Source organism: Anastrepha ludens, chromosome 4 (assembly GCF_028408465.1).
Source record: "Anastrepha ludens isolate Willacy chromosome 4, idAnaLude1.1, whole genome shotgun sequence".
In the NCBI taxonomy this organism is placed as follows: domain Eukaryota; kingdom Metazoa; phylum Arthropoda; class Insecta; order Diptera; family Tephritidae; genus Anastrepha; species Anastrepha ludens.
In genome coordinates this window covers 74526823-74541282 of record NC_071500.1, presented here as the reverse complement: position 1 = coordinate 74541282, position 14460 = coordinate 74526823, and the positions used below count along the sequence as shown (strand labels likewise).

General features: G+C 37.8%; 1 protein-coding gene across 6 annotated transcripts in view; it reads right to left on the bottom strand.

Moving 5' to 3' along the window:
• Window positions 1-4575: 4575 nt before the first annotated feature.
• Window positions 4576-14460, bottom strand: part of LOC128859838 (folliculin-interacting protein 1) — a 42040-nt gene continuing 32155 nt past the window's right edge. For all 6 annotated transcript variants that reach the window (XM_054096945.1, XM_054096946.1, XM_054096947.1 and 3 more), the window contains 6 exons: window positions 11333-11615; window positions 10186-11235; window positions 8369-8556; window positions 6150-8301; window positions 5816-6085; window positions 4576-5760 (listed from right to left, as the gene is read on the bottom strand). In XM_054096945.1, coding sequence (XP_053952920.1) covers window positions 5554-5760; window positions 5816-6085; window positions 6150-8301; window positions 8369-8556; window positions 10186-11235; window positions 11333-11615 — 4150 coding nt within the window. In that variant the 3' untranslated portion in view covers window positions 4576-5553. The remainder of the gene's footprint in view (window positions 5761-5815; window positions 6086-6149; window positions 8302-8368; window positions 8557-10185; window positions 11236-11332; window positions 11616-14460) is intronic.

Below are 14460 nucleotides of genomic sequence, written 5' to 3'. Positions count from 1 at the left end.
TCGAGCTCTGTGAGACCAACGTGATAGAAAAATCAAACAAAAGACGATTTCTAACAAAGACGTCCTAAAAAGACCTTTAAGGGGGTGGTAGGGTTTAGCGCTAAACAAAAAACCCTTTTTTTTGAATTTTTTACAGAAATATGGCTTAAGATACTTTAATAAAATCAGTTGCATGTTATTGTACATCTTTTCAATAAGTTTTTAAAAAATATTAATAATAAAATATTGACAAATAAGCCCATGACAGAGTTTTTTTGGAGATATGTTTTTCGAGAGGTGATCTGCGGTGCCAATCGGCATTCGTCGTAGAATCATCTGAAACTAAAAAAGTCGAATTTTTCAGTTAAAGTATGACGTAATGCTTCCCCCCATTAATAAAATTGTTTTTTTTTCATTTTTGTAATATAGTTTTGGTGGCAAAAAAACGTAAAACGAGCATTTTTGGCGAAAAATTTCGCCATATTTGTAAGTGAAAAACAACCTTAAAAAAAAAAAAAAAAAAAAAAAAAAAAAAAAAAAAACAGTGGGGGGGGAGGAGGTATTTTTGATTTAGAAAACGTGTGCCAAATTTGAAAAGAATCGGTTGAATAGTTTCGGAGTTGTGATTGGCACCGATTTTTAAGAAGTCGTTTCGGGAAAAACGCGTTTGAAAAAATGACTCTGAAAAATTATCGATGCTCCGCATTCGAGGTAGAGCGCCTACAAAGGCTATAACTTTGAGAGTTCTGCTCCGATCCACTTAAAATTTTGACACAACATTCTTGAAATGATTTACTATAAGATGAGTGAAGAAAAAAAATTTCGATTTTGTGACCTTAACTAAAGAATGGGACAATATTTCTCCCGAAATAACGAGAAATGAATGCCTAGAATATTAAGTGAGGTGCTAAAGTAGAATGGAAAACAAACGAAATTTTGATAAACAATACAAATATAGTTTAATATGTAATAATTATATTTAAAAAATTTAATCTTGCTTTCGGTTTTTGACGCGTTAAATCGCTAGTGTTTATAGTGTTGGGTTAGCGTTTAAAATCCTTGTAATATATTAAAACCTTTATCACAGGTAAAAAATGGACTTATTATTATTATTTTTTTTTTTACTTTCACAGTTTCACCGAGAGGCAATTGATAGATGTATAGTTGTAATATAACAGCAGAAGCATTGTTTTCTTCGCAGAAAATAGAACCTTTTCTATATACCAAGCGATTAATCAAAAATTATCATATACCTGGTGTGTCGCGAATTTTGTGTTTTTTTCAAAAATTATTTATTCATTAATATCTATTTTGTCCGCTTCAAAGTAATTTCCATCAGATATTATGCACTTGTCCCAACGTTTTTTCCAATCTTCGAAGCACTTCTTTATCTCGCCAATCGTAGCGTAGTGTCGTCCTTTCATGGGCCTCTTCAGTTTCGGGAACAAGAAAAAGTCACAGGGGCCAGATCTGGGGAATACGGTGGCATCATTAGTGTGTTGTTTTCGGCCAAAAAGTCACGCACAAGCAACGATGTGTGAGCAAGGGCGTTATCGTGATGCAACAGCCAATTTTTGTTCTTCCACAAATCCGGGCGTTTCTGGCGGATTGCTTTGCGCAAATTTGCAGGTAATATTCCCTATTGACCGATTTATCCTGTGGCAAGAACTCCTGATGCATTACGCCCCTGCAATCGAAGAAAACGGTAAGCAAAACGTTTACATTCGACCGAACTTGGCGCGCTTTTTTCGGTCTTGGTTCGTGCGGCAGCTTCCATTGAGATGATTGAGCTTTGGTTTCCACGTCATAACCATAAACCCACGATTTATCACCAGCAAATTTAGGTCGTCGCGGACAGGGTCCAGCATCTCATTAGCAATGTTCATGCGATGCTGTTTTTGGTCGCAATTGAGCAGTTTTGGTACGAATTGTGTGGCGACCCGTCTCATGTCCAAATCATTGAAAAAAATCGAATGGCACGAGCCAATCGATATGTATAGGTCCTCAGCAACGTCTCTGACGGTGATTCGGCGATTGGCCAATACCATTTTCTTCACTTCATCAATTTTTTCGTCTATTGTTGAAGTGCTCGTTCGTCCGGCACGTTTTTCGTCGTTTACATCTTCTCGGCCTTCTGAGAACATTTTGTACCACCGATAAACGTTGCTTTGGTTCAAAGTAGCTTCTTCGTATGACACAGTCAACATTCGGAATGCATCCGCGCACTTAATTTCATTTTTCACACAAAATTTGATACAGGTTCTTTGATCCATCTTTTTGAATAGGTAAAAATCGAAGACGAGCCGAAACACGTGCAAGCAAAGCAGCTGTCAACAATTAACTGAACATTCAAAATGACCGAACTCGTCGACATGAGTGAGAGACATGAGTACCAACATATCGCCACAAAAAAATCGAAATTCGAATATACGTAACCTACGAAATTTCAAAATTCGCGATACTTTTTGAAGACACCTCGTATGCGGTGTCAATGAATTGGTCTATAAAACAAAAAAATATTTCTGTTATGCCAACGAATAATCCAGTTATCAAAATATTTTTCAAACATACATATTTGATTGATCGGATTGACTTCCGATATCAGCTCGGAATCATAACAATCACTTTAAACGGATTTCTGGAAAAATTTATTCCCGGTACTTTTTGACGGAATGTTAATTATTAATGTTTTAAATTTAATTAGAATTTCGTTTCAAAACTTTAGATCGCCACAAATTTTTCATGTATCCCTTAATCTATGTAAATGCTGACCAATTTAGAGGCATCGGATTTTAAATTCAAATAAAATAACGAAAATTTAAATTGATGTTGGCCGCAACTGCGACGTAATTCGGTCATCGGTGGTGTTTACCAATTTTGAATGACTCGAGGACTTCGGTCGGTGTCTCGTGAATAATTGGCCTCCAGTGCCTCAATCGAATCTGGTTTTTCCACAAAGCGTCGAGACTTTACATCCCCACAAATAAAAGTCCAAAGGGGAGGTGTGATATCACACGATCTTGGCCAATCCACTGGTCCGAGACGAGATATAAATTGCTCACTGAAACGATGACGCAGTAAATCCATTGTTTCACGGGTTGTATGGCAAGTAGCGTCGTCTTGTTAGAACCAAACGTTATGAACACCACGGGCCTCAATTTCCGGCATCAAAAAATCGTTTATCATGGACTATAGCGTTCGCCACTCACTGTTACATCGACGCCAGCTTCGTCTTTGAAGAAATAAAAATCGATGATTCACACCAAACGGTTTAATGGCGTAGTCACACTTTTCACAGAGCTACGATTATATAATTGTACGATTTGTAAACGTTGTTGAGGCGTAAGCCTTTCTATGATGAAATGTCAATGAATACTGAAAAAAATTATGTATTTAGTTTGACAGTAGTCACGTGTGGTCTATCAAAAGAACCCTATTGGAAAAGTGCCTCCAATCTGATCACCTTTTATTTGATATTGATATGTTGGACTCTCTGATTACGAATCAGGCTACCATCATAGTATAGTATAAGGCTGTATCTAGAACAATAAATGAAAAACTGCAATTATTTCTATGGGACGCTGTATTCATGATAATTACCTGATTTTTGTTTCTATTACACAAATTTGAGCTGCAGTGTCAAGATTTCCATTTCTACAACTCTAAAAGTAGGGGCTCGGATTTTATTCATAATACGCGTTTTTATCTGTATACCGACCAAGGCGAATTGAGTACTATAGGTGGTGTCTTTCCAAAACAGTTACTTTATTTTTCGTGATTTTGACAAGTCTGACGTCAAGTCCCTTGCCAATACAAAACAAACGAACAAGAAACAAAAGCAGGAGAAATTACATGCTTGTGAAAATTCAGTGAATGGCTTGGTAATATTGTGATTTGTGAGATTTTAATTAAACAGACTAATGAAAACGAAATGACATGTGTTAAATTGTAAAAACATCCAAATCCTGTTTTCCTGCGGATGATGCCGTGACAAGACAAGTGTGTGTGTGTGTATAATTTTTTGTGTTTGGTAATTTCTATTGCTTTCGCCTACTCTTCACAAACAATTCCCTTTCTATTTGTTTTTTTGTTCATGGATCATGACAACACAACGAATTCGGAAGGCGCAACCTGATATCCTATCATCCTTGCATACCGACGATATTTGTCAAACAAAAAAATTAAAATTCACAGACATACTGCGAAAATTTAGACAACCGCAAATGAAACCGCAGCTATATTTAAATAAATATATGAAAATGAAATTCGGTGAAACTTAGTGGTTGTTCATTTTCTAATTGAATTCAGATTTTTAGATTTAAATTGCAGTATGATTTTGTGCCCATAAAGCAAATAATTTTTCTATTTTACGCATCGGCCGTTGCACACTGGTCAAATTGTTTTCATATTATATACTCCTGCACTGGAGTATCTATATCGCAATCTGTTAAACATCTTTGTGAAAAAGAATAATATCCTCAAACATTACACTAACTTTGAATGCCAATACGAACAAGGTTGGGTTGCACTCATCAAGGTTAAGAATAAAATACAGTTTCCTTTTATAAAAAATATATACTTATTATTTTTTGTATATCATTAGCTTATTTTTTTATAAATATACATATCTATATGTTACAATAATATATATGATTATTCGTACTAAATTCATATTCGCACTTTTATTATTAAGAGCCTTGAAAAATAGCATTATTTTATGAAAACTATTAATCTATTCTATGAAGGATGTCACATTTTTCTATATACATATGTACATACCTATATTATACTTGTAAGTAAAATCTATTGAATTTTATGCATTGGCTTAAAATTCGTCATTCGTAATAATTAAATTTTTAGAAGAGGCTATTGTGTTTACAACATAATTTTACTAGTATCGACAGTAGCAATTATAAATATATATTATCAGTATTGTGCATAATTTAATAAAAAGTATACATTTGCATACGTAAACATGTATCGCACCTTTAATAGTTAAACGAATTAACTCGAAGTTTACGTTTTCTGAGATTTTGTCATAAAGTCAAATAACTTGACAGTATTTCAATGAAAGCGGAGCAGGTTTGTACTATTATTTTGGTAGAACGGTTTTTATAAGTGTGAACTTAAAATTTATTCGAATCATAAATAATGTATATCTACCTAATCTACGAACTTATTTGGATTGACTTGGCGTATTTTTGCGAAATTAATTATTTAATTATGCCAAGCCAAATTAGTAAACTTAATTGTGGAGCCTTACGAAAACAAAATGTTGAATGTATTTGCTTTACTATTGAAGGTGTGGCATGTTATATTGAAATTTATCGTAATTTATAATCTACCGGTCATTAGAAAATGTGTGAATGTAAAATTTGTATAAATAGTATCTCCATTGTAGTATTAATTCTGCTAATTTATAGCTAAATAAACACATTTCAAGATCAAACCATTTATCTTGTAACTGGTAAACGAAGAAGAATTTCAGGAAAGTACGAAAATTCGCTCGAGTATTTAATAGTGATAAAGCAATCCACCACATCAAACAAACAAGGATAGTTAAATGACAGCTTGTCATCTAAAGCTAATCCCACATTTTTTAGCGATTTGAGGTGTATGTACTGAGGCAATTGATAATAATAACGGTACATCATTTTCACTAAGATTTAGTGCAGTTGTCACAGTGCTTAATTGGCAAAATTCTGTTTCGAGCAGGAAAGCCGCCAACGATTCTGATTGCAGGTAGATTTCTTGCATCTTTGATTCAAGAAAGGCCAAACACTAAAAAAAGAGTGTGTCTTAAAATTCGCAGAATTTATGTTATGATTGTACAAACCTCATAGGCTGGAATACCAGCGCTGTTCATCGCATGAACGGTTTCCAACATGCTGGAAACCAATTGTGACATCCCTACTGGCGTACTTTGTTCGCCCGCGTATGGGAAATGTTGCAGTTGTGATGAGATCAACCGCACATCCCACTTTTCCATGTTTGCTACAATTGCCACATTCTCAGCGGGTAATGAAATAAGGGATGCAGCACGTGCCGATAAAGCCAAATCCTCGCGCAGTGACGTTTGCCATTTGTCTGGTGGTGCACAAGTACCCTGAAATAGCAAACAATTTTTCTTACCATATTTGCTATACTTAATTTTAAGATAAGTTGTTTACCTGTAATACCATATCAGATACGTAGTGATCGCTGACACTAAGAAAAAGCGAGGGCACGAAACCGGCGCGCAGCTTCATACCATCTCCCGTACTTGGTTCGTCCTCTTGTGGTATTTCTTTTATTGCGGGCACTGGTAGTTTCAACAAATGTATTGCCTCATTGAGAGCAGCACACTTTGCCGCGACTGATGAGATAGAACCGCGATGCGAGCAAACTTTGCGTATGTTTGCATTGTAAGTTTTTTGCCGAGGTGGAGGAGAAGGCGAAGTTACTGCTATTCGCTCACAGGCATCCACTTCAGTAAAATTAAGTGCAGATGAAGATTTCAGTGTATCAATCGAAGCAGCTGAGCTGACAGACTGTAGGGTACGTGAACTAGTCGAGACATCGGGTGCCGTTGTTCCTTTTATAATCTTACTCACAGATTGCGGGGAATACGGTGAGCGTATTTCGTCTGTTTCGAATTCCAATTCAGTTGCGTTGGAAGGGGTTTGATAGGAGTTCAGTATGCTGTTGCATACCATGCACTCCGTAGAACTAATCGTTGTAGTGCTGGCGTTAGCTGTCGAAGCAGATGCAGAAGACTCTGAAGTTAGACTTTCTAAAGTTGGAACCCCGTTCTGTGCTTCGAATTTTGCACTCTTGTCCATCAACAAGTCATAGTTGGATAATACCAAATTTTTGCTCTTCATGTAGTTAGTGGCAATTTGAGGGAATTGTTCAAAGTTGAATTTTACACCAGAATGCCGTTTTGATGTTGGTCCGTGTGTGCGTTGATGTAGCGGGCAAAGCTGTTGTGTACTACTGTCATCAGCATTTTCTATTTTTGCCGCTTGTTTGTCAGCCACTGTAGTGAGATCTTCGTTGCTCCTCTTAAGATTGACGAGCGGCTCATTTTCACCTAACATAAATACTACTCCCCCGCTACCGTGCTCATGTTTCCTCTGACAATTGTCAAAGTGAATCTGCTCCTCCAGACTAACATTTTCACGCCGTGGTTCTATACCCCAAGTCATGCGGTCACTCTTTCCCATACTGTTCTGCGTAATCAGATCCGAAAGCGATAGATTTGATATCGGCCCATCAGCGTCAGGTTGTCGCTGCAATTGACCGCATTCACGCTCATCAGTCTCATCATTTAACTTCTCTTCACGTTGCAGTTGACTAAGGCTAAGACCTTCTTTCACAACTTGCCAAAAAAAGTGTCTCTTTCCTGAATAGACTGCACCCGCATATGCATAAGTAAGATTTCTTTCACTATCAGAATCAATTTCTATCGCTTCTACTGCACCTTCTTCACTTGTACTCCCACCGCCCAATGAACTTTCGTCTTCTATTGGCATCTCTTCATTATCAGGAGTGGTGACCAGAACGCGTATTTGTCCTCCTTTCTCAACAGACGATTTGTTGTTGATATTATTGGATTTCGCGAATTGTACTAACGATTTCTTTTCAATGCCTGTGTCCATTAGGTAGTTACCAATACGCAACTCCTGTTGCACGAAACGAGAATCTCTGAATGCCAGTACATTTGGAATTTCGTTTTTTTTTAACGTACGAACTACTTGGGCACCATCCATTTCTTCTTCATCACTGGTTTTCTCTTCTTCTCCCACAACATCATCAGATAGTTCCCCACTATCTGTTATGGTGTTCAAATTTACTTTACAAGTCTTTGTGCGTTTTAACCCGCTTCCACTACTGGAGTCGATTGTCATGTCACTACCAAAAGCAGCCTTTTTCAAAAATGCACCGCTGCTAGATTTTTTTAATACTTCATTTTTTCGCTGCTGAACCAGTGAATTAATTGATTCTTTACTGAAGTCTTCCCGCTTTGCAGAACGTCGCACCTCTCCGCAACGAATGAAATATGTAAGTATATTAAGTAGCCTTTCCACAGCTAATTTTTCTGTACCATAAATAATTGTCCGAGTAAGTCGTGGTGGCAGCCCTATTGCGCCATAGAGGTCACCCATTTGAGCCCACAGAGCATTGTAAGGATGCTTCTGCGAGACCTGTAGAAGTTTGGCGCGCTGTTCGATCGCTGCAGTAGACGATTCCGCAAGAGAAGTAGTTGAGTTAAATGCAGAGATAGTAGAAACCCAACCCAAATGATGTGTCAGAATAGCTGTCAGCATTGTGCTGATAAAACTGCAATGCAGTAATGCGAATTATATTTAGTTTAAAAACGTTTAAACGTGTTTTATGAGCCACTCACAAATTAGTATCTTTGGTGTCGGCAAATGAAAGCAACCAGCAAAGCTCCTTCATGAATTTCTCTGCAACACTTTTTGAGTACTTGTTGCCACTTGTAGTAATACTGAGCCAGATAGGGCACTTTATGCGAGGTGCAGTGAACAGGTCGCTGAACCATTGTTGCGTCTCTAGCCATGCTTGGAACATTATCTGTAAAAACAAGTATGCAGAAAATCTTTCTTCAAATATATAAATGTACATAAGTTTATGGGTATAACTTGCGGAATACTTTTATCCACAAATTGTGTACAAATAATTAAGTAATTGTCCTCCATTACTTACAATTAAACAACTGATATGTAGTTAGAAATAGCCATTAACATTAGCTATTGTGCAAAACACATTTTTTATTTATTATATAATTAACACCACGATTGCGAGTGCTTTGACCACGGTTGTCCCGTTCCCACGATAGTGTGTGCTACGTATCGAAAAGGTTCGGGTTGTCCGTCTGCAACCTACTCCACATAATTATTGCGATAAACGATTATCAAATCGGCATTCAAAATTAATATTTTAGTATTAGTGAAGTTCGCACATAATTCCAAAATGGAAAATTGGTTTCAAAAAATCGATCGCTGCAGATGTGCTCGCGGTGGTATACTACATACTATACATTATGTATACTACTCATGAATAAATTTAAGCCCGCTATTTCAATTTTTATATCTTATTTAAATAAAAAAAAACAGTTATGTCCCCATAAAAACTCCTATTTTCTGCTCTGGAAGTAGTTTTTTTTTTTTTGTGGCTGAAACCACAATCCATCCCTTTGAGCTAAAAGGAAGGGATCAATAATGCCAATGGACCAGAAAATAAACGATATTCAGCAAAATACAATTAACACGAATGGATGCTTTAATAAAAGCCCAACTATCTTCGAGTTGCCTCAGTAAACCCGCGAAAACTGGCAAAACTAATTACGTTATTGTAATAAGTTTAATTTGTACTTATCCAGGATCAACCCCATATATATATATATATATATACCCTATGATCAAAAAGTATCGGGAAGGTTTAATTGACTGTTTTCTTCGATTGCCAAGGCGTAGCGCACCATGAGTACCTTCCCTCGGGCCAGGCAGTCAATAAAGAATATTATTTATCCGTTTTGAAGCGTTTGAGAGATGCTGTACGTCGCAAACGGCCGGAAATGTGGGCAAACAATTCTTGGATTTTGAATGATGATAACGCGCCATCGCACCGTGCCCAAATTGTGCTGGATTTTTTGACCAAACACCAAACTCCAAGTAAATACCATCGTGCAAGCACCGTATTCACTTCATATGGCCCCGTGCGACTTCTTTTTGTTTCACAAGTTGAAGGTACCACTTCGTGGGTAAGAGAGAATGCGACGAAAGAGCTAAAGGCCATCCTTTCGTCGGCCTACCAGGGGTGCATGGAGGACTGAGTTAAACGTTGGCACATGTGTGTTCCTTCAGATGGGTAATATTTTGGAGAAGATAAAATAAATTTGCCTGAAATTTAACTCTGTTTAGTTTTATTTAAACATTCGCGGAACGTTCTGATCATTGGGTATATGTCTTTTAGGAAAAGTCTCACATAATGCTAATCATCTATTGACATCTTCCTCTGTGCACTCATTCTATCGACTCAGCTCGTTTTCTGGGTTTATATCGTTAGATATATTCTAACTTTATGACAAAGGTATGATACTACAAAAAACAATAACTACACCCCCAGTTGTTGCCGGTTGCCTAACACGAGCAAGCATTGCATTACTCGTTAAAATGTGTTTGTGAGTATATAGGAACTAACCTGATAAAATTCTTTATGATTAATGTACGCTCGTTCAGTACAAGCGCGCAAACGTCCCAACATCGATTCCAGTAAAGCTATGTGCTCGCTGCAAAACAACTCCATCTCCTCTTCAAAAGACTCGCTCATAGTAATGCACACCGCCAAGCCCAGCTTGGCGCGCCGCTGTAGTGCTTTACCACCGCCACTCGACAGGGTATCCCGCCGCCGGCCGATTTCTGGGTTGCTTCGCGATTCATTCGCACTGTAACTGGCACGTCTGTAATTCGGCACACCCATGCTTCCACCCTCGCTCCCGCCACAATTGGCCGTGGTCGTTGCTGGATAGTTGTCACTGATGAATCCAATTAAATCATTAATTGCATGCTCGTTCTCAAACGAAGTGCGAAGATTGCGGGAAATGCGCCGCTGCAGACTACCATCGCTGGTATCATCGTCAAATGAGCCTGCATGTGCAAAATATGCTGATTCAATGCTGAACTTCTGGAGCAGGTCCATTTGCTCGGACATCACAGAACCGAGACTGCTGCGTGTGGAGTATTGATAGGACGCCGACCATTGATCGCTGGACATTTGACTGCGACTCATGCCATCGTATCCCGAATCGGTGGCATTACTGTAAGTTGAGGAAAAACGCAGTCCACTTTCCGCCCGCCCACCATCGGAAGCAGTTGACGGCGTCTGTTGATCTGGTACATCGAGTGGTGTGGTCATAAAGCTACTGCGATCACTAGGAGTCAGACTTAACTGTCGGCCAGAATTCATTGAATAGCCTAGCATCGAAAAAGAGCTCAACGAAAATCCATCAATTGAGCCATGTTCGCTGGAGATGGAAGTTCGTGGTGTAGCCAGACTATTTGTGGAAATCGTGGAGTATGGCGAATGTCCATTGCTCGGATGTACAGGTGAGAGAAAAACTTGTGAACATAATATACGAGGTGGCTGTTGCAACCAATGCACTTTGAATGCGGTACCGCGAAATGAGATGGCCGAGGCACCAAATACCATTTCGCCGATACTGGTGAATTCTGCAGGGTTTGGTTGGATATGCTATAAAAGGGAAAATGGAATTTAGCAAATTCATAGGTATGTGAGCATACAAAATGTATGCAAATCTCTGTTTTGGATAACATTTAGCATTTCTCACCTTATAACCATACTCTTCACAAACTTCGATGAAACTATTAATGGAATGTGTTTTATATGCTTGAGATTTACCACTACTTGTATTCCCATTCCGGTTGCGATTGTTCGTTGTGTATTCACTGAGGCGTGTAAAACGATCGCTTCCAGATCTTCCCACATTGCCATTTGTTTCCTTCAATGGCACTTTTTGCAGCGCATTGGAGTCGAATAACAGTTTGCGGCCAGTCTTGTCGCATTCGCGATAGAGCAGGACTCGCACCTGTCGGCCATCAAATGGGAATTGACTTAGAAAGAAACAGAGAGCAAAATAAGGAAAAATTAAAATAAGCAAACATTATAAATATGAAAGCAAATATCGTGAATGAACACTTCATATGAACACTTCAAAAGATTTGTGAAAACTTATAGATAGTTGACATACATCGGCATATATAATATTGCAAACAACAAAAAAACATAGCTATACTAACCACTTGGGTGTGACAGTTCCAGGTGTTTTTCTTTTTGAGATTTGTTAACATTTTGGAGTACTTATATATGTACATATGTACGTAGGAACACACATACGTGCATCGATATGCATGCATGGATTCGTAATTCCAAATCTAGTATGGGAGAGCGAAACTGTCTAATTTTAGAGTAGCACGTGAGCATTACTCATTAAATTGATGAGTATGTATAAGAGGCAAAATTAACTAATTTAAGTTGAGTGGTCATAATGGCACTTATAACGGGAAGAGGGTGCCTACAACGCTAGTCGATGCTCGATTCGTTGTAGAAATTGCGATAACGTTTTAAAATTCCATACATATAAGTATTTATATATGTATATACTTATATACAGTTTGTCCAGAAGTTGTTTTTACAAGGCGGAAAACACGTCTTTACGTTCCATTTTGTAAATAAATTACTGCTGTATTAACATTTAAATGTGTTTTTTTTTTTACTTCATTAAGAATACATGTCGTATATCAAAATTACACAAATTCGAATACCCAATTCGCCTACTAGTCCAACTTAAGTTTTAAAGCATTACTAATTTTGACTCTCTCAACTCCCAAGTTTCTTAAGTTGATTGAAAGTCAACTTTCTATGATAAAAAAAATTTTCAAAATGTTTTGAAGTCTTCTTACATAAGTTGTTTGACATATTTATCAGGAATCTCTCTTTATTTTAAGCTATGTATATAAGGAAACGAAAATATTGCCTTTAAAAATAAATATATAGATTATATAGTCAATGTCCTGGACAAACTTATGTATAATAAATACGTATATTTCTCGGTGCGAAATAGAGTTGAAAGGAAACTCAAAAATGTTCTGCAAATACATAAATTCGAAAAAGGAGGGTTCTAATATTCCAGCCAAAATGAAATTTAATGGCACTTTTTAAGAGAGTTTGGTTGATTATGTCGTAGACTCAGAAAACACCAACTATGATTTTTGTGTTATGCACCCAAAACTTTAGACTTTGGGTCTTTGTTGTTATCTGAACAAGATATTATATTATTAATGGTATTTCATCTTTACAATCCTCCTCATCTCCTTCTTCTTTTTTACTTAAAAACTGTAGTTTTTCATTTTGTCCACTATGTTCAATATTCCACTATCTACTGGCGTTTTCATTGACCGTCGGAAAGTGGCGTCCATCACTCCAATCTGTACAACTGGTAATAATAATTAAGTAACAGATTATAAAAATATAAATAAATTATGGTCTACGCTGGACGATCTATATATATAAAGGGTGATTTTTTAAGATCTATAGGAAAGTTTTTCAAAAAACAGACGTAAAATTCAGAAAAATTCACGACTGCGCTTCAAATGGTCCACCCGCTTAGTCCAATTTTGGCATACTCTTTCCGATGTTTCGGCCGGTATCTCACATATAAATGCTTTAATGTTGTCTTCCAATGCGTTAATTGAAGCAGGCTTGTCTGAATAGACATGAGCTTTAACATAGCCCTACAAAAAATAATCTAAAGGCGTTATATCGCACGATCTGGGTGGCCTATTCACAGGTCCCTAACGTGAAATGAAATGTTCACCGAACTCGCCTTTCAACAAGTCCATTGTTACGCGTGCTGTGTGGCATGTGGCACCGTCTTGCTGAAACCACATGTCATGCAAGTCAAGCTCTTGCATTTTGGGCAAAAAAGAGTTGGATATCATTTCACCGTAGCGCTCACCATTCACAGTTACGTTACGATTCGCAGCATCTTTGAAGAAGTACGGTACAATGATACCTCCAGCCCATAAGCCGTAGCAAATTGTGACCTTTTCTGGATACATTGGGAGGCTGATCTTCACTCCAAAATCGACAATTCTGCTTATTTACATACCCATTGATCCAAAAATGAGCTTCGTCGCTGAACACAATTTTTCGATAAAAAAATGGATCTTCGGCCAACTTTCCAAGAGCCCATTCACCAAAAATTCTGCGTTGCGGTAGGTCGTTTGGCTTCAATTCTTGCACCAGCTGTATTTTGAAAGGCTTCACACCTAAATCCTTTCGCAAAATTTTCCACGTTGTTGAGTAACAGAGGCCCAATAGCTGCGAACGGCCGAACTGGCCGATACAGATGCGATATTTTCTTCAGTTCGCACTCTACATAAGCGAGTTGGTGGTTTGATGCCCAATAATGTAAATTTGGTTCTAAATTTAGTCACAATAGCTCGAATAGCCGCTTCAGTGGTTCGATTAAACTGACCATAAAATGGGAGGAGCGCGCGATAAGCTTTCTTAACAGCACACGCATTTTTATAATAAAATTCAATGATTTGCAAGCGTTGTTCGTTTGTAAGACGATTCATGGTTAAATTATAGACCAAACTGAAGATGTTTGACAGTGAAACAAAACACGAAACGTGCGTCAGCTGTTTAAACCAACTGTTTAAAAAGATAATAGCTAAAAATCACCCGTTATAATTGGCGCATACACCCTTTTTGGGTGTTTGGTCGAGCTCCTCCTCCTATTTGTGGCGTGCGTCTTGATGTTGTTCCTCAAATGGAGGGACCTACAGTTTCAAGCCGACTCCGAACGGCAGCTATTTTTATGAGGAACTTTTTCATGGCAGAAATTCACTCAGATATTTGCCATTGTCTGCCGAGGGCGACCGCTATTAGAAA